Source organism: Aquila chrysaetos, chromosome 20, assembly GCF_900496995.4.
Source record: "Aquila chrysaetos chrysaetos chromosome 20, bAquChr1.4, whole genome shotgun sequence".
Classification (NCBI taxonomy): domain Eukaryota; kingdom Metazoa; phylum Chordata; class Aves; order Accipitriformes; family Accipitridae; genus Aquila; species Aquila chrysaetos.
In genome coordinates this window covers 4,499,659-4,521,453 of record NC_044023.1, presented here as the reverse complement: position 1 = coordinate 4,521,453, position 21,795 = coordinate 4,499,659, and the positions used below count along the sequence as shown (strand labels likewise).

The following is a 21,795-nucleotide window of genomic DNA, read 5'->3' as shown; positions in this document are numbered from 1 at the left end:
TAGCATTTACCTGTACAATATAGCAATAAACTTTTCAGAACACAAAACAGTGTAAGCTAGTATGAGGTCAATAGGCCACTATCTCTTCTCCTTGAGATCACAATCAAGGTGAAATCTGTAGGATATTATGCATTGGTACTATAATCTCTTGGTATTTTGGCTCTTAGTCAAAAAAAAAAAAAAAAAAAAAAAAAAAAAAAAAAAAAATTCTTGACCAAAAGGTCTTCCTGGAACAAACAATATTGCTGTTCAAAGCTAAATAAAGTGCATTCAGATTGAATTTCTAAAAGTCAAACCCACAATCTTTTATTTCAGAAAATTAGAAACTATGTCTGATCTAAAACCAATCTTCAACGTTCTTCTTACTGCTTCCATCTAGTAGACGGAAGGAAAAAAGTAGTTACTCTTTATAAAACCCTTGTATCATTATTTATGATAAAGCCATAAACACAAACATTAAAAAAACCAAAATGTTTCTTACCATACTAACTAAAAATCTTTGAGATGTTTTCCTTGAGCACGTTCCATTGGATCATACATACATAAGGCAATATTTCATTACTCCTGTTTCAGGAATGCTTTGTCTTAGCGGTACCTGTGTATTATAGATGCATACTGCTTCTTCTTGTGCTTTGTGCTTAGAACAGAAAGGGTAACACATGCTTCCCACTTTAACAGTTCCCTCCCAAAATCAGAATGCACAGGAACCTGAGAGGAGGAGAAAATGTGAGCATGGAAAACACATCTGTTAGATGTGCAACTGCTTTATAAAGTAACTTTTCTGTTTTTCTAAAGAGTACCTTTCCCCTTAAACATTTCATTGTGGGTAAACCTAGTACCTAGTTCACCCATTAGCAGTTCTAAGTAATTACACTAGTCATCTCTCTGTGACTGCTTTACCAACATACAGAGTTATTTAGAATTTTCAGCAATAAGCCCAGTGTTTGGCAAAGATGTGAAGGGAGTCTTGGACAGCTGTCTTGCAGTCATATAGAATATTAACATTTTTAAAGGCAGCTACTACTATTGGCTCAATGCTGATAGAGTTCAAGCTATTAATTGAGAGCACTGGTTTCATGCCATCCCCTGACCAAGACCCAATCAGATTTTTTTTTTTAAATTTATTTTTTTAAAAAGAAAGCATTATGTATGTTTATATTTTGGCTACAAATAGTTGCAGGCATTACCTCCACTCTCAAGAAGTGACAGGACAAGGCAAGAGTCAGGTGTCAGAAGCATGACATCGGGCAACAAGGACACTTGCTTAATTACCATAGAAGATCTGTAACCAATGCCTAGATCAACTCATCCTCCCTGATAAAATACCCGCTAACATGAATGCTGTTTTAAGTGTGAACCATGTTCAAGTCCTCACCAGAAGCAGCTATAAGGCCTTTCAAGACTCTCAGAATGGCTAATGATAGAAGAAACAGAAGACTTCCTGCCACAGAGTGTTTGGATAAAATAACTATGAGACCCTGTCTCAGCTCTGCCAAGAAGCAGCTGTGACTCACAAATTATTCAAACAGTAGAGAAACACTTCAATTTGATTACTTGCCATAAACCAAATGACACATTTTATGTATCAGGCAGAATATAGGTGAATGGACAAGTCTCTCTCCCCAAACAGCGTTAATATTAAAGAAAATCCAAACAAAATGGAGATAAAAATGGAGAGTAACTGAAGGAAATAAAGGGTACAGAGATTATATCTTTCCTTATAAGAGAATATGCCAGGGTACAGATGAATGATGTGTAATAATACTTGATGTTTCTACGAAAGTTTCCAAGTCACAGATTCTGACTGCAGAAAAAATGTATTGCAGGCCATAAATGTAATGCTGGCTGTGATACCAGCATTACAAGGTCTTATGCTAAAATGAGAGGATTTATTCTTTAGAAGAAAGAGGGATAATAAAAACTAAGAACCAGTTTAAGGATGATCTCCAGTTTCCAGACTATTGGAGAGAGCTGAAAGGCTGCCTGGCAAAATCCTCTGCATCACAAGGCAGGAGAGTTGTAAATATCTATTGCTCTGGAAATGTCCAAACGTATATACATCTACCACAGAAAGAAACACATTCTATAGTCATTGTAAAAACAAGTAAGGACCTTCATTATTAAACACATTCAAAAGAGTAAAGGGGAAGCACTTTCCATCACGTACAAGGGGAAAATTTCTGCTAATACAAAACATTTTCCTATGCATGATCATTCAGGAATTCTTTGGCAGATAACTTAGACAACTAACTACTCCTTATCCTTGCCTGAAAGTGCTTAAAAAAAAAAAAAAAAAAAAAAGCTTATTTTTTGGGCTATAAACATATGATTTGCAGATGGATACAAACACGGTAACAATCTGAAGTTGCAGGCACATTTTGTAGTTCTTTTAACAAAAATGCATGAAGTCCATAGCTATGAATGAACAAAAAAAGCTAATGAATAAGGTATTAATATAAATTTTTAAGATAGGGTAGAATTCACATTATCTCTTTTAGGCATCTATCAGTTATCCACATCGAAGTTAGTAGTTCTGTTTGAAATAAATGAGTAGAAGTGCCTGCTTTCAAATAGACTCAAGGAATGAAGTTAGTTAAAGTGGATGCTAAGAATGCTCTCCCAGTGAGCAGCAAGTTTCTAGTCAACTTCACATATTAAGATGACAGTCCTCAGATTTTGCTTCCTTTTTTTTTTTTTTTTTTAAAGACACAAGGGTCACGCCTAAGCTGTGAAAGAACTGAAAGATACACTAATATTTTTTGAAAATTATAATTATAAAAAGAGTGTCATTTTATGCTATCTCAAATAAATAACACTGAATAAACTATTACAGAAGCAATAAGGAAAAGTACAAAGGGTACTACTCTATTTGGACTTACCAACTTGGATTGGTACTGTACTGCTCAAGGATCTCTGCACTCTACGTTCAGCTATATTACCCTTCTCACTTTCCTCCATTACAAAACACTGTATGTTCTTTTAGTTTTATTTATAATGTTTATTACTTTCATAAATGAGCGCAAGACACCTGTCATATACTATGATCATCTATATAATTTTACATAGGACACAAATCAGGCAGAATAAAGGCTATGTTAAAGTTTGAGGTCCAATTGCTAATGCTGCCTCAAGAAAATGAATGTACTTGTACCAGTAAACTATGGTTGCAAAAACAGGCAGACACTTTGTGATGGTCTGACAAATTATAGTCAATGTCTCAAACATTCGTTAAAGAACTTTGGTGGAGAAAACGGCCTCTGTAAAAATGCTGGAGTTTTGTGAACAGGACAATGTGGCCGGAGGAGAGGGCCCCATGGAGCGTGGGACCGCACTTCGCCAAAGCCGCAATTCCTTATCTTAAGTGACCAGGAGAAGGAGCACAGCATATGTGCCTGGAGGAGGAGGCCCCACAGAAGATGGGACTGTGCTTCTATCTTAAGTGGTCATGCCAGCAGAAAAAGAGAGGCAACTCCGCAATGAACCACCCCCCCCAGCTCACCTACCAATTCCAGAGAACCCTGGGAATGGGTACTGCGCATGTCGAGACCATCGACTAACACACTATAAAAGAAGGGAGAACGAGTTCTCAGCGTGTGCCCTCCGGAACTGGATCCCTACACTGGCTGGACCAACGCTGGACCCAGGACTGGTGAAACCCTTTTCTTCTCTCTTTCTTTCTCTCTTTCTCTCTCTTCCTTCTCTCTTTTCCACAGTTCCTACACCTCATCCTTTTAAACATAAACCGTTGACCAAGTCTGAGACTAGGAGTGGATCTAACCACCCCGGGGCTCCTCTTTGAGAAGGAGTCCAGAAAGCAAGGGGGTCTGCTCTGAACCTCGTGACTCAGCGGGAGGGCTCTCCTTCTGATACAGTTCCATGTTCCTTTTTCCATTTCTTTTTCTATACCTTCCTTCTCAAACAGCGGCTTAACGACATTTTGCAAGGTTCATATTGATAAGTTTACGTGTACTTGGGCAAGGTTAGCTAGGTTGAATAAATGTTGATTGTTGTTTGAACTCCCCTGGTGTCGTTTCACCTTAATTCTGACAAAGGAAATCCACGAACCTGAGTCGCTCCAACTTGGGGACACGACACACTTCCATTTTATATTGGTGTAATCACAGATATACAATCTCTGATTAAGCAGGCAATATCCCAGAACTCCACATGGGAGGAAAATACAGCCCAAAGTCATCTGTCTTGGAACAACCAAAGTAGGCTGTATAAAAATGCAAAGTATAACGCAAAGTATATTTTTTAAACCAACTATTCAATTACTAAAAATATAAATGTCAGCTGACAACAGTGACTGTCCTCAGAAGAGATTTATAATTTCATGCAACAGTCCAGGGTATTTTAGAGTAACCACACACTATATGCTACAGATATTATTGCTTACATGAATTTTAAACTCATTTTATTATTCCAGTATCAATTGTCTACGATTACTTGTTATTGTGGTAGTAGAAACTTTATATGATGAGGACTATTTAAATGCCTCTACTGTAGAAAGTAAAATCCATTCATCAAAAAAAAAAGTAACCCCTCCCAATATAGTATTACAATCTTCGAAAGTTTCTGACACAGCAATACATTCAGAAAAAAGTTACAACCCTCCTCTTCTATTAGTCTTTCAAAGCCAATTATCCATTACTACAAATTGATATTGTCATAGCAAAAAACCTCACAGCCACCCTTCCATTCAAAAAGCTTGAGTATTACAAATTTGAACATGCCAGGAGGCTCGATACTTAGCTTTTGCTTTTGAAGCAATACAAATTGTTCATTGCACATGTTCATGCACGTGTTTAACTGATCTACTGAAATCAGGGCTTCCTAATGTATTGCTTCTAGATGCATAGATGCTTCTAGTGTATTCGATGCTAAAAATTCAGTGTATTACTCTTCATTAGTAGCAGTTACTCAACAATTGCCTGTGGGATTATATTAATTGCCATGTTACAAGGTCAATAAGCTCTTGCTCTTTCTCCGTCATTTGTTCTACACCATGATCCGTCTTTGAGATACAAATGTAGGTGCATTTGTTAACTAGTAATATGCTTCAAAGGTGTGGGCTTTTGAAAAAACACAAGAAGTATATTTTAAAAATATATAATAAGAAAAATACAGAAATACAAAAAAGTAGAAGGTGAGAAAAATTCAACAGTTTCAATAGGTAAGGAATCCTTAGGAAGAAGGGAGAACAAAAAGAGAGGGGAGGTTATTCAACTCAGAATCAGCAAATCCACATAAGTAGAAAAGATGGAGAAGATACTGAGAAAAAAATCCTCCATATCCCACAGCATGGATGAGAGGGAAAGATATGTTTATATTTCAGAACAACAATAAGCACCCAATGAATCCACCACAGGGCTTAGGATACCCACTAACTTACACTGCTTTCTAGAAAAAAATAGAAGACAACTTCTGGGTTTTTTTCATTCTTTTAGGACTGCATGGTCACCTGAAGAGCACATTCTTGAAACACAGCCATAAAACCTACACAAAAACATCTTTAATTTCCTTTTTAAATTCATGGTTGTAGCATGCATACTCAAGTTATAACAGACTGATAAAAATCAGCCAGCAACCACAACGTGCCTTTGACTAGAAGAGTCAATGAAGAAAGTTAGTTCAGAGTACCATTTGATCACTATATGCAAAATCTACAGTCTAGCAAATCTTAGGAATTATTTTTCAAAAATACTTTTTGTAAACTCAACTGTTTTCAGTTGCTTAACATGTTCTTCCTAGTAGCTCCTAGCAAAACAAAGCAACACATATAAAACACACTGCATAAGATGAGGGTTGCCAGAGTTTTGATCTTGTAATACCACCTACTAAATGGGAAACAAGTAGAGACCACACAACAAGGTTCAGGTCAGAGGCAACAGTAAGCTCCGCACATGGCATAGCTCTGTCTTCCTTTCCTTTTTTAAACAGATTGGGTCTTGTCTCAGCACTGCAGCATTGTTGATGTGATTTGATGGCCCCTTTTCCACAACCTTTAAAAATGCATATTCCCACAGGGACATGCTCCTAGAACGACTTTCCACTGAGGAACAGAATAACATGAAGCCTGTAAGAGCTATTATTAACTGAGTGCTCTGGGCTCTGGCTGGGCTGGAGGCTCTGCAAGATCAAGCAATTCAGTTTCTTGATTTGCCGAGCGCGCTACACATCATTAACTGAATTTTCAGATTAGTTCTGGCACAGGATAAATAAATCCAGCAGCCACTACAGTCTTGATAATCGATTACTTTTGTCGATGACAAGCCCAAATAAGTGCCTTTGCAGATCATGTACGAGACTCATACAGGCTGCAGGTGGTCTGCTGGCAGTGTTCATGGACTGCCAGTTAAGACCTAGAAATTAGGATGCAAAGAGTTTCTGTGCCTACAGTCTGACTTTGAAGTGCAGCCCAGTCTAGATGATACATGCCTAAGGCTGTTTCTTACTTCAGAAACCCACAGGCTTTGTGGGGAAGCAAATTACAACATTCAAACTTCCTCATTATATTTGATCATGCTTTCTCTTTTCTACTGTGCAATCATTTAGAGTAGCAAACTAACATCACCAATTCTTATCTAAAACACAGAATTCCTTCAAAGTTGTTAACTGAGGATTTTAAGATTTTGAGCTTGAGGCTTTTTCTCAGACATCTGATAGCAGGGCCAGACCTCAGCTGAAGAATTTTCTAATTCTAGCAAGATCGTGCTTCCATGACAGTTCTCAGTTCCGACTTGCACAGCTTAGCTTCATTTGATTTCCTTTAAACCTTCCTTTCTCTAGGCTTCATATGGACTGTTATAAGGGGGGGGAGAAACCCAAAGAAACCCAAAAATCTTTTACAGTAGAACAGTGAGTATAAGGATCAAGGCCAGTCCCATTCACCTCAGTGCTACTGGTTAACTTCTTTACTTATTGCATGAACATTTTAGCTAAAATTTAGAAATTCCAAATTTTTTAAATTGACTGCTACTCAACTAGCTAAACAAACCCAAAATCACAAAACATTAGAACAGTCTCCTTTCTTAAGCCTTCAGTTCAGAATCAAAGTTGAAAAAGCTAACAAGTCTCGTTAAGTTGAATGCAGTTAATGAAGATGGTAAGATTTCAAACATTTTAATTTACAAAAAGGATCCATCCAAGTCTGGCTTAAGAAAATAAATTAGTTTCAAGCCAACTCTGACTTCTAGCTTGATACACATCTCACTTTGCATCACAACTGCATAAATAAAATGATGAAAAAAATTCACAAGTTCAACAGTAAAAATAACTCCTTATGAAACATTTTTTTAAAAATAAAAACCAAAACACATTGAAAACTTAATAAATTTGTCACAGCCTGTGAAACAAGAAGTCTTACATGAATGATGTTAAATTTAATCCTCTCATTATCCTCCTTGTAAGAAAATTCCTACCACACCTAAAATGAAAAGAGAAGATCAAACCATACAACTTGACCAAGATCACAAAGTATAGACTTGTTTGTATCCAAGATAGCTCATGCAACAAAAAAGAAAGAAACTGAGTCTTAATATATCCCATGGCTAGATCTGCATCATCCTCTGCAGCTAAATATGCTTTAAATCAAGAGCTTTGCTACAATTTTTCAGAAGGACTGACTCTTTTGCTCTGCCACCATGGATTTTTAAACACATCATGAGATTTTAAGTCTCCTGATAGCTTAAGAGGATCTGGGTCACAATCAGTAGTAGAAAACAATAGAAAAGTATCAGGTATGAAATTAAAATTCTAATTTGGTCCAATTTTTATGTTTAGAGAAAATAGTTTTAGTTTTTGCATATGTTTTTAGTTAGAACTGTTAATATAACAGAGCTTCCAAAAATTTGCACCATGTTCTTTGTCTTGTGCTTAAAACTCCCAACTTTGTAGGAGCAAATAATGTTTTTACTAACTTGCGTAACAAACGTGGTGGGTTTTTTTAATTTATCATTATGAATGTATTCTAATTGTTTTAAAAATCAATTATTTTTGTTGTTTAGTATTATAAGTTTAGTGGCACAATCCAGCTATCCAACTATTTACAGTACTGTTAAAGGATTATGTAGTTTTAATTTTATTCTTTCAACTTCTTTCTTGTATTCTCTACGTAAATACATGACTGCTTTATTTTAGTTCCAGTATTGCCAACTCCTACAATATTATTTTGGTCGTGACTTCTGGTGCTTTTCTTTATATCCCAAATGTTAGAATCATGCATGATTTATCTTCTTAAACAATGTTCTTGTCCTCAGTGTTACAGAGGAAACTTGAAAAGGTCAAGCAAATCATCAGCTTCAGGAAGCTCAAAGACAAAAAAAGAAGTAAAACTTACTATTGCATTATTTTCTCAAATATGATAGCTCTAAGGCACTTACGCTTTTTAAAGAACCAGATTCTTCCTTGTGAATAGATTTTGAAATAATGTAATTATTTTACCAAATCAAAAGCATAATTAAACGCTTTTGATAAATCATACAACTAATCCAGAACAGTGTCTCACTTCAACAAAAAAAATGTCCTTTTTCTCCATTTTTTGCATATATCACAGTTATTTAAGTACCATATAGCAGCAAAAGCAGATAACCATGCCTTTTTTTCCTCCCTCTTAAAAGCTATGGAAAATATTTTTCTTCAGTAAAAAGGTTTATATGTTAAGTCATACCTGTCTTTTTTATAAGAAGATTCATGCTCTTTCTATACAACTTAGCAAAAACATGTTGGAAACTTACTGTGAATCCTGAACTACAACTTTAAAACAACACTGAGAAGTACACTATACCAACAGCACTGTACAGCACAACTACTTTGCAGGAAGGAAACAGGAAATATGGATTGTGGAGGGGAAAAAAGTGTAAAATGGAAGATGTTCATAGGAGCTTTTCTATAGCACAACGCTTTCCCTCAATCTTGATAAAGTTAATTTTTTACTGTTTCTTAACTTCATCCTCCAGAGGACAAATCCTTTGCATAACTGAATCACTGTAGTTTAAACTGCACTATGAACTAACGACCTCTGTAATATTTTTTTTAAGTCTTACTCTCTCAATTTTTTTTTAATGGGAACTTAAAACACTGAAAGAATCTTGCAAATAATTTTGAAGTGATTTTAACAAAAGGAGAAACCACTTCATAGACTTATGGCACAGCATCTACAGTAACTGATGATGTGGCACAAAATTTTTTTTTTTTTTTTTACTGGCAAATCAGAAGAGGGGCTAAGGCTATTATTTTGCTTTGCCTTCCCACAAGGCTCCTCACCACAAAACATGGCTTAGAGAGATCTTTTGTTCCTCCAGCTGTGTTAGACTATTTCTCAGATGATTTCACCAGCACAATAACTTGCTGCCCTCTACAACTTGAGCTTCACAGACTTCCAAAGAGTAAGTTTTCTTGGTAAGCAGGAATAAAACGAAACGATTGTGTTATTTTTGCAGTTAAGAGTGATTCATGCATGTTATATAATTTTTAGCTTTCAGCTAGTACTCTGTTTACAAATACAGTCACTAAACTTTGAGTTTATTACAGATACTAGAGAATCATGCTTTTTAACATTTTCTATTTTCTTTCAACTTTGTAAGTATGCAGTGTATCATATTGTGTGCATCTGACTTGCTTACCCCATTATCAAGTTTCACCTGACATGTTTCTTTGTTTTAAAGCTAGTTAAATTCTTAGAAATATTTCATGAAGAAGTGTTAGTACCTCAGTGCTTTGAGACATGACTTGCAAGCCTGGCAAGACAGTTACTATTCTACAAAAATGCACTCAACTACAGCCAAGGTGTAAAAAAAATCCCCCCAAATACCAGCTCCTCTCTCTCTCTCCATAAAACCAGCAAGAGACTTTGGTACCTATTACTTATCATTCCATCTCAAGTGATGGTAGTTCTCTTCACATTGTCTACATGGCAAATGAATCAATTCCATGAAGGCTAAAGTAAGCTTTTTCCTCAAACTGAGGAGGACTTTCCTAAGTTGTTCCTCCTGGTTTCTAAGGACTACTGTGGTACTGAGAACCAAAATTATTAATTGTAAATTGTGACACCTAGCAGAAGTGCTGAGAGAAGAGAACAAGAAAGTGAAGCTAAAGTTCTAGACTGAAACTGAGAAGGAGTAACAGGAATCAAAAGGAAACCAGAACATGAAATAGGCATGGCGTACAGGTTGTTCAAGGATCTGTTCGTGAAAAACAGAATCAAGTCACAGGATTTAGAGACAGATTTTCTGTAAGTAGACACCAACAGGTCTGATCAGAAGTTAGAAATATGGTAATAAGGTATTCTCCCAATACATACTGCCTGAAATCTGAAAACCAATTAATTCCTCCTGAAGTACAGTATTGCTTCTCAACCCAGCATCTGCAAAGTTTATCAGCATAGTGCATTTATGGAATGCTTGTAGTGCAAGGCTGTTCTCTGTGTAGATATATTTCTGCTATTTACTTAATTAGCTCAGACATCTGATGATGCTGTAGGGATATGGAGATCCTCGCTTTGCTAAGGACCTACCTACAGTGGGGTTCCAAACAACTAACTCCATTCAAACCTGTTTTTAAGATTTTAACCAGTATGAAACTTGATTAAAGGAGCATTCAAATACAAATGATACAAAGTTAGAAATGCAAGTTAGACAATACCACAAATCATTTCACCCAGCCATTGTCACACAAGGGCTGTGTGCAACACAGGAAGATCACGAGGATGTATTAAATTCCATTATTTTCTTACTACTTTTTTCCTTAGGATTCTCTCATTCAATCTGTAGAATACATCATGCATTAGGCATCAATCACCACTATCAAGCATAGGAAATTGTAAGTCTCATCTCCTTTGTTACTGATTGTGTTTGGTAAAAAAATACTAAGAGCATCAAGAAAAGAAAGAGAGTCCCCCGATTAAGAAACATGAATGTGATTACAAAAAACCCTGAGAATATCTGCTTTCCTCTGCCTCAGGGTTCCCATATTATACTGAGCAAAATCTCTTAAAATTTTCCATGATTTATATGCTTTGACCTGCAATGTCACGTTCTGACTCATCTGTTGTTTAAGTTGAACAGCTTGACATAATTCACAACTAATTCTGCCAAATAATAGGGTTCCTCTGACTGCATAAAGTGCTCTAAAATGTTAGTCTGGCTCTTAGCATCAGAAATTTGACATGCAAATTATTTGTCTTTCACAACATCAGTACTTCACCTCAGAAAGGTACTTTGAAGGTAAATTAGTTCATGTCTATAAAGAACATGTGATTACAGAAGCATAGGAAGACTATAAAGAAAACTTTTTATCAATGAAGATTTTTCATGATGCGAAGTACACAATGGTTGAGTTGTATGTGATTTGATTAAATGATGGGAACAGAAAAATTAAATTTTCATCATTAACACATTGCACTGTCAGACATGTTTTGCAGAAAATAATAGAAAACCAACATAGAATGCCACAGAACATACAATCACCAATGCCATGTAAATTTCTATTTTACATAAAATACGATATTTCAAAGTAATCTATTTCACTGTTGTATTTATAGAAATAATCCTGCAATCACCTCACCTTAGTTGAGGATATATTTTTTTAACAAAAATAACTTTGTTTAAAAAAAGAATAGACACAAGCCATGGCTTGGATGCTTAGTAAGACTCACAACGAGTGTAGTACAACATTAACTTGGGTTATTTAGAGATATGCTGGAATTCCACCCTTGAAGATTTTTCAAGGCTCACCCAGACAAAGTCTAGGCTGACGTAATCTACTGTTGGAGGTGGAAACACTTGGGAGCACCAGACTGGACTACACAATCACCAAAAGTCCCTTCCAGACAACACTTCTATGATATTGACCATGCACCACCTGTGCAGTGTAAGTTCATAGTAAGAATAACTAATACATTTCCAAAAGTGTTTTCATCTTGACAGAGTTTAATAAGGCTATCTATGTTTCCAAACGTCTAAGGAAGAAACGTTGCTCAAGAATTCCATCTGCACCCATTTAAAACTGACTTGTACGGCTGATGCTTAACCCACTAGACTGGAAAGAATGCAACAACTCAAATGTCCAGTACATACCCCAGACTATACCACTTTATATAAAAGTCCTTTTGCAACTTCTCCATAGTAAATTAAAGTGAGAACAGAATGAAGGCTGGCATTTTTTTCTACTCCCAACTGTTACGGTATCCTTCGGTAACCAGCACAGCACAGGTAGAAAGCTGTTCATTGTTTGAAGTCAGACAAGAAAACTTACGTTTACCTCAAGGATGATGTATTTGTTTACAGCTGTTTTCTTGGAAGATACAGATTAAAACTTGCTTTTGCTAATAATGTCACTGACAGTGTTGCCAAAAAAATGCATTATTCTACTTACTTTATACTCCTGCTTCTTAAAACTGAAACTTATATGTGATTTACTTTATGACTATCTAATAAACTTGTATTTCCTTCTCATCAACAGGATACAACATACAAATTTAAATATGGGGATTATGAGCCAGCTATCAATCATTCACCTCCTCTGGGCTGCTATGGTCTTTTGCCAATATGATGACTATGATTTTGAGGATGAGTATGATGAGGAGCCAGATCATCAGCATCCGTATTATTTTAATCCAAACACACAAGCTGAAGTTCCTCGCTTTCCTTTTCCAGTTGAGTGCGCCAGAGAATGCTTTTGTCCACCAGCTTTTCCGCTATCAATGTACTGTGATCATCGTAAACTTAAGACAATACCAAATATCCCTCGTCATGTCCAACAACTTTATCTGCAAAACAACGATATTGAAGCTGTGCCTGCAGGACCATTCACTAATGTTACCTTCTTAAGAGAAATTAACCTCAGCTACAACAAAATTAAATTTCATATGATTGACCATGGTGTTTTTGCCAAACTTTCAAACTTAGTGCAACTTCATTTACAACATAATGAATTAGAAGAATTTCCATTCCCTCTCCCCAGCTCTCTAGAGAGACTCCTCCTTGGTTTCAATAAGATTTCTCGGTTATCTGGAAACGCGTTGGAAGGATTACCCAACATAACCATGCTTGACCTTTGCAATAACTTTCTTGACGACTCAGTACTCAAAGGAAAACCCTTTTCAAACATGAAAAATTTAATGCAGCTCAACTTATGCAACAACAAATTACAGACTATGCCTCCTGATCTACCATCATCACTTATGTATCTCTCTCTTGAAAATAACTCCATTTCTTATATTCCAGAAAACTATTTCAAGAGACTTCCAAAAATCATTGCTCTAAGAATGTCCCACAATAACCTGCAGAACATTCCACGCAACACCTTTAATTTACCCAACCTTCTAGAACTTAATCTTGGACATAACAAATTGAAACAAGTATTCTATATTCCAAGAAGTTTGCAGCATTTGTATATTGAAGACAATGACATTGAAAGTATGTTGATGGTTGCAATTCTTTAAAAGCAAAAAACTCAGTGGATTTTGGCATTGGTTGTGGGAGGGGGGTGAGTTCGGTGTATTTTCCTTACCATCCAGAAAGAACTTTTAGCCTACATCAAAAGAAACTATCAGAAACGTCTCTGCTGTTGTGTCCTTGGTTTCAAGGACCTGCCACCTTACAGCTGCTCAGTTAAGTCATGTATAAACCAAACACAGAATCCAGCAGTCATCCAAATTTGCACCTTGTTCAAGAGATACTCTGATGTCCTTCTTTGCAGAGTGGTGAGCTTGAGCTATTAGCAGTTAATGTGGCACTGACTCAGAGTTCATACACTCTGTACTTCTCCAGAGCATATGCAGCCATGTAGCTTTTGATCAGCTTACAGTGCAGGAAGAATATCATCCCATCTTCTCCAAGATGCAGTGTATACACATCCTCCATTAGTTAAGACCAAACCAGTGAAATTAGAAAGGATTTAATTTTTGCACCTTACCCCTAATTTGCAATTTTTTGTAAAAGTTAATACCAGTTTTTCATATAATGAGCTAAAACCTTTTGAAAATTGCTTCTGATTTTGATCAAATTGATAAAAACATACAGAGAAAAGGCATTATGATAATATTCCATTCACCTAAAATAGTAATGACAAATTGTAGTGGTAGTCATATTTATTTTTTTCTTTACCCCACAACCTCATACTTTGCAAACCCCAGAACTGTTGCACTGTCATTTACAAAACCAATTTAAAACACAGGGAAGGGTTATATTAATATGTGCACTGCAAAAATATTTTCCATTTTATATTTCAAAACATAAGTTTCACTTTTGCAATAGGTCTTAAATACAACTGTTTTCTGTATTTTAATTAATATTTTTCTCTCTCTTACAGTCATAAATGTTACTTTGATGTGTCCATCTATTGATCCAATGAACACCAACCAATTAACCTATATACGGGTGGACCAAAATAAGCTTACAATTCCAATAAGCACATATGCATTCTTTTGTTTCCCTCACATTCGAACCATTTATTATGGCGAACAAAATGTTAATGTCAACAAGTCAACTCAGCTAAGAATACCAGTATTTCGACGATTTTTATCACCAGAAGAATACGACGAAGCAGAAGACGATCATGAAACACATGATCATGAAACTGAAGAAGATCGTGAAGCAGACCACTACTTTCATCCTTACTTTCAGTGAAGTAATCATTGTTAATGAGTATACATGGGAACTTTTCCTTAGTTGCAGGGTATTCATATCCATTTTAGAACAGCTGGATAGTTTGGGATATTTAAGATATATCTATAAAGTGGAGATAGGATTTTAGTGTAGGAAAATGTCCCATTATTGATGTAGTAAAAACCATAATACTAGGAGCAAAGAGCACTCACCTCAGCACTAGAAAGCAGTCTGATATATAACCTGGATTGATGATAGACTCCTCCTTGGGTGGGCAGCCTAAGCTGAAGAAAATTGACCTGAAAAAGCTTCTATGTTCTAAAGTGATCCAACTTGCAAAATTACTTTAATACAAATCAATGTCATGCTCAATAGGAACAAGTGGATAAGACCAAAAAAAAAAATCCATCCAGCTATACCTCCTACTGACAGCAGTAGAAAATAGACACACTAGAGAAAAGAACAGGAGGGTAAAATCACAAAATTAGTTCCACAAGGTTCCTCCACATTCTCCAAGAATACAGATGTTTCTTCTTCCAATTTCTGATTGGACATGAAAAACATAAACTTTCAGTTTCAAATCTTCCTCATATTATGTTTGCAGTGTCCTGCCAAGGTGTATTATAATATTTACTTCTCAGCTTGCACCTCAACTATCACAACTCTCTCAAAGAAGACTTTAGCTGATGAGCAATATAGGCAATAAATGACCTTTTACCAAAGGTCTCATGATCTAGGGAAAAGGATGTGCATTAATACAACAGAAGCATAGTACTAACATTTTACCTATGCTTTAGTCTGTGTTATTTTAGAAGGCACCTAAAAATGTAATGTAATCTTTTTATTAGACTTGTTCATCAAGTAGAACAGGTAGAAATTGTAGCATCCCAGGTTTTTTAAATTATTAATTTAGACTATCCCTCTCCATAACTAACACCAATTAGCTATATTCTGCTTCAAAGTAGAAAACAAATGCTTTAAGCAATACACTATTTGAGCTATGCAAAGTTTTTCATTGTGTCTTCTATGCCTAGAAACAGATCCAAATAACTACAGGGTAAGATAATGTTATAGGGCACTTTACTGCTTTTGTTTTATATAAATTCTTTATTTTTCAGCGTTTTTTCCCCGATAAAATCTTTGTTAGCAGTGACAAAGAATCATCATTTTCAATAAGAAAAACAAATGAATGCAAGAAATAGAGCCATACATCATGCTACCATTTTTACATTATACTTTAAGTGTAGGAAAACTAAAAAGGCTATATAAAATTATGTGAGCAACTTTGTATTAGAATTTCTAAAAAGTTTCAGACAGGTTTAGTTTTCTGTCTTATAATTTCACTTATTTTTTTGAAGCCCATCTTAGTATATTTTGGTTTCTGATGCAACAACTAAAATATTAACAAAATGAAAATACTTAATGATGCTTTTTGTTAATTGAAAGAACTTCCTCATAAGCCCATGAATATAACCTTTAAGAACATATATAGTCTTTAAGAACAACTGGTTATAAAAATTTGTGGAAACAAAATTTATGATATCATTATTAAGCTGTGGGTCTTAGGTCAACTAACTCAAAAATCTATTTTCTCTCTCCTTCCCCTTTTCCTTATCTACTTTCTGAACAGACATAATATTCATGGCAAAGTATTTTATGGTCTCCCCACAAATGTACAGCTCTGCAGAATTTATCTTCCTCTCTTTTAAAAAAAAAAAGTTTATTGACATTTACAAACCTCAAGTACCTCTGCCTTCATGAAGGAGGAATATATGTATCTATTCATTACTTTATTTAAATACTCTTTATCAAATTATATACACATAAATTTAAATATCTATAACTTTATAGGTTTATTAATAAAAACATGCAGTATATTAACCTTAGGGAACCTTTATAACTTTTCATCTACTTCAGATTTTAAGTGTAACTGAATAGTGCACAAAATGCAAAACTAAATACGGGCTTTTTTAAAAGGCTTTCTCAGCTTAAAGAGGAACACTATTCAAATACAGTACGAGTATTGTATCTTTTATCACAAACTCTGTTTTTTAAAAACATATATGAAGCAAAGCTTAGCTTTAAAGTAAAATTAAAGACTGACTTTGTAGCAACTAGTTATATACATTTCTTGAAGCTTATCAGTTTGCCTTTAATTATTGAAAACTTTAGAGCTGTCTTATTACATTAAACTCATTCAGATGGAACATGAGAATTGTATTACAACTAGAAGCATCATAACTCACTTTTCATTCAATTAACATTATTGTATCTCATTTGTGGCAAATACAATGCTATTCTTTTAAAAAGATTTTACGGTGGTCAGGGAACTAAAGACTTGCTAGCCTTATGTCTGTATTAGAGAAATGAGAAGTTATAATAAAGCACAGAATTAATGGATACCTAGATAAATACAATTTGCTCTGGTAAGACTGGGCATGGCTTCTGTAAAAGCTGTGATGTTTTTAACTTGCAAATCTCTTGGAGTTCTTTGAAGGAATCATGAAGGAGGTGGAAAAGGGAGATCCCGGTCCACACAGCCTACAAAAATTTCTGAAAGGTTTTTAAGGAAACTAAGCTGCCACATAGGTGACAGCACGGACAAAATCAAATAAAATGTAAGAACAGCGTAAGAATAAATGGTCAGTTCTTGCTGTGGAGGGAGCCCACCGGCGGGAGTTTTGCAAAGGGCCTGTGCTTGAATTTATTGAATTTAATATACTTGCAAAAGATAGACAAATTGGGCTGAGAAGTGAGATGACAACAAAGATTGCTAAGCGCCAATTAAGAATGACTGCAAAAGGACCTCAGTATGCTAACATAGGCAATGAAATTCAACATTGTTAAATGAAAAGTGATATCCATGGAAAAGATGATACTACCTTCACATAAAAACTAATGAAGCATGACCTCACCACCACTACTTGGGAGCAAGACTCAGAAGTAGTAACAGACAGTTCAGTGAAAACACTGGCTTAGCACCTAGTAGCAGTAAAAAGGAAACTCAAATGTAGAGAGTAACTAGAGAAATAGAAAACAAGAGACATCATGATGCTGCTATAAATTTATGGCTCACCCAGATACTAAACACACTATTGCTTTCCAAGCCCTTCAGGTAGTTATAATCTCTACATATGGCATAATTAGAAAAAGATCAGAGAAAGGTAATCAGGTCACCAAAGGTAAGGAATGGCTTCTATATAAGCAACACTGAGTAGGCTCAAACTCCCCAGTTCAGAAAAAGAGATCGCTAAGGGGAGATATAGGAGATACCCACAAAATTAAAGTATTGCATAGACAGCATGGGTCCAGGGATCAACTGCTCCAGTACAAGAGCAAGGAGCCATCAAATGAAGCTAGTATGTACCAGGTACAAACTAGACAAACAAAAGTTTGTAAGCAATGAGTAGTCAGCTCAATAAACCGCACGCCTGAGAATACAGCGGATGCAGCAGCAATTTTATTTGTGGTTTCAAAGGAAGACTGGATAAGGAATTGTATTTCTTGGAAGAGATCCATTATAGGTTGTTAAACAGACAAAGGACAGTAGGTAGAAAAGTGCTGAGCTGAAAATAGCTGGAGAATGGAAGAATATTTGGAGACAGGATGAGACAAGAATCATACATGCTTGTCCTATTCTCAGTCTTCCCAAAGCATATGCTTATGGCCATTGTTGGAGACAGGATATTGTACACTAACTTCTATTTTGAATTCCACACCCAGTTCTATGTTCTCACTGTCCTTGACTGTGGTAACATGCTGGTAGTGCTCTCCACTACTAGTAAACATTTATTACCTTGATATAGGTCAATTTTAAACTTTTTTTAAAGCACTACCAACCATGGTTATATGCCAAGGCATATTCTAGCTCATTAAATTTGGGAACAGCACATCTACAATGGTGCAGTGTTCTGTAGCAGACAGACAACCCTACTGATTCAAGTACACAAAGCAGCCTAGCCATGTAAGTGTGGAGCTCTGTATAAACCAAATTATATGACTACATAACCACGTAGATTTTTAGTATCAAAGCATATTTGCTTCATGTTTGCTCTGGTACTTATTTTCAGAATATTCTATAGTCTTTTTAAGCAGGAAATAGATTCACAAACTAAAAATTAAACATGCATTAAAATGCTACCTATTTTATCAGTAACAGCAAAACTTAACAAGTATTAAACAGCTTCATTACTTTATTTACAGCAGTCAGTAAATACAGAAACAAAGCTTGATCTGGTTTAGAACACTGTGTCTGCATTAGCAATGAAGGTGAAGCACTAGGGTGGATCAGTGGAGCAAAATACTTGTGATGAGGCCATGAGACCCACTCGCTTTATTTTGAGGGAGAGAAGCTTTACTTCAGACTGGCCCTAGCCACTAATTAAAATCCATTAGCAGCTGCAGCACATCAGGTGCACCCCTGAATACATACATCTTCTGGTTTGTCACATCCAAAAAGAATAGTCCACATACTTCAAAGAGCACTGTGATGTGAATCAAGGTGCAGTAAATTGGGGTTATCAGGAGATTCGTTTCAAAAATGCGTTCCTAATCCTAATTAAAACACTAACAGAAACATAACCAGAAACACAGCAACTGAGAAAAATGAAATCTCAGTTCTACTTTCAGCTTTGGACAAACTATTCTGAAAAGACATCTTTTCCAAGTCTTATCTGTGTAAAGAAGGATGGAACCTTCTTAACTCTAAGCTAAATATTATCAGCATTATTCAGAGTGCATAATAATTAGCAAGGTTGTATTAGCGCACTATAGAACATTTTGATACCCATGTAAATCTATAGGGAAAAGCCTCACAGATCTGTGGAAAATATTCAGTTATGACTAAACATTAATGCACAAAATTAAATCTCTCAAAACTACAACAAAAGTGACGAACTTTTTTTTCCCCACAAAATCTATACCATAAGAGGTTATTGTAAAAATCAAAATAAAGAAAGCGAAATAACAGTAGTTTAATCCAACTGTCTACGTTTCTTTCTTTAACCTCAAAACAGTGGGAATGTATTTTGCCTTTTTTCCATTTTTTGTTGTTGATGGTATTTAATACTTTTAAGGCTTACTTTGAGATTTTTATTTCAGTATTTCTATAGTGAAAGTTACATGGATTAGGAAAGAAACTCCTATATAGAAAACAGATGGTTTACATTTCAAGTTTTCTGACTTCTTTGAACATATTCACATTCCACTGTTACAATATGAATCAATTTCCTTCTTTGTTTCCCAACTTGATCATTGCAAGCAATAAACATAGGAATTTCCTACCTGAAAAACGCGAAAGGAAAACATACTATTTTGACAAAAAAACTATACACTGAAAAGAGATTTCGCAGTCATTGTCCAAAACTACTGGAAGGGTATGAACTTTTCAGCTGTAAACCAAATTGTGTATACACTATTGGAAGTTATGGAACTCCACAAATACACACATTTATCACATAATGTTATAAACTATTTTGCCCCAAATTTACATTTCTAACAACCTAATTTAAAAAGAAAATAAATAACACCTTAATCTTGTAATTCATTGCATAAATTCATCACCTACAGAGAAAAAAACAAATCAACGTTTCCCTATTATAAACTACAATACAAGGAAAAAAAAATAGATAAATATGAAGATTAGCCATAAACACAGAGAGTAAAGTAGATGCTATGAATAACATAAGGAACAGATGACAGGAACATAGAAGTAAAATACATATAAGGCCAATAAGTCTTGGAGCCCTTCACTTTAGTGTCCCTGTAGACATAGTAATGACTCTCAACAAATGACAATATTGTTATAAAGAAGTAATGTCAGTTCAGGAAGGAATTCTAAGAAATTTTAATAATTTGAAGTAGGTTGATTTTTGATTCAGGATATAACTGATGATATATAGGCAAAGTTCAAGAAAACCTATGTTCAACAGAGAAGTCTGGGTAAATAGCAGACAGTACTATTCCTCTAGTTACCATTTGTATTTTTTAACTGTAGTTTGATTTCTGTTTACTATTCTGCATGATTTTTAAAATGTGCTTCATCCATTTATAACAGTAACTGATACAAGGAGTCTCTTTCTTTTCCAGAAATGCAAGGAATAAAGGTAATGTCTTCAGCTTTAAAAAATTCTGATTATAAATCAGAAACATATGGAAGGATGTTCATACAATCACAAGGTCATTTTGCAGCTGTCTCTATTTTGCAGCTGGTGGACCTAACAGTGACCTAAACTTAATCTAATTCACTGAGCCTTGGAAATAATTGCAACTTTTCATAAAAATACTCGAGGTGTTTACATATAACTATTTCATCTCCGTTACTTTTTTGGTCATTTTGAATCTTTAGGAATGTTCTAAGTTTTCTCTGTAAGACATGATGACCATTTATTTTACATTTAATACCACCTCCGAACCCTCCTCCATCCCTCAAGGATGCTGAATTGGAATATACTTTGCTTAATATTACACAACAACTCTTCTACAGTATCACCTTCAGTCCTATTTCTGTGCATTGCTCAAGAACAAACCAGAAGACTGTTTCCTCCCCTTTGGGTACTCTGGCTTTTTGCTCCCAGAATGAATGCAGCCTCAGCACAAGCACAGACATTAAACTGCCTTAAAAATATTTTTACACCCCTGTATCAGGATCCCAACAAAAAGCAGAAGGAGATGCAAGAGTCAGAGGTTCCATATCACACATAGATGCAGCAGTCAAAACATGCAGCTGTACCGTCAAAGAGACAAAAATAATTTTAGAAGGTAAAATTAATCAGGCCACACAATCAGTCAAGAATAAAAGGCCTGTATTTTAGAAGAAGAAAATAATGTAGAGAACAATCCAGAATACTCAAGTTATAGGTTAGAAAAAGACTAAACTAAAAGGCAAACACTGAGTTCAGTTTTAACATCACTTCATGCCTTTGCTCTCTTTAACAGTAAATCCATGTTTCACTGCTTGCAGTTTATTTTGAACATGTTATCAAGCTGGTTCAATAGCTACCTTTTACTTTGTAAAACATTTTCTATTATAATTATTCCAATCCAAAGCAGCTGGTCAACATTTTAAAGTGTTTAAGCACACTTCATACAAAAGATACGCTAAGGAATATTGAACATATTACCTTCCACATGGAGCAAAAAAATCACATACAAAAGAAAACTCAGCATTGTGTCTGGGTCTATAAAT

General features: G+C 35.3%; 2 protein-coding genes across 6 annotated transcripts in view; one reads left to right on the top strand and one right to left on the bottom strand.

The window, feature by feature from the left end:
- Positions 1-21,795, bottom strand: part of LOC115333254 (centromere protein P) — a 166,212-nt gene that overhangs the window by 106,461 nt on the left and 37,956 nt on the right. The window lies entirely within an intron of this gene.
- On the top strand, positions 7,328-17,009 carry OMD (osteomodulin). 3 transcript variants are annotated; one of them, XM_041118800.1, is made up of 5 exons: positions 9,337-9,389; positions 10,751-10,821; positions 11,693-11,871; positions 12,463-13,418; positions 14,314-17,009. In XM_041118800.1, exons 4-5 carry the CDS (start codon positions 12,485-12,487, stop codon positions 14,628-14,630), a joined length of 1,251 nt encoding a protein of 416 aa, XP_040974734.1. In that variant the 5' UTR covers positions 9,337-9,389; positions 10,751-10,821; positions 11,693-11,871; positions 12,463-12,484; the 3' UTR covers positions 14,631-17,009. The 3 variants fall into 3 exon arrangements, with proteins under 3 accessions (XP_029851795.1, XP_029851797.1, XP_040974734.1); XM_029995935.2 differs by lacking the exons at positions 10,751-10,821; positions 11,693-11,871 and having other exon boundaries at positions 7,328-9,389; XM_029995937.2 differs by lacking the exons at positions 10,751-10,821; positions 11,693-11,871 and having other exon boundaries at positions 9,156-9,402.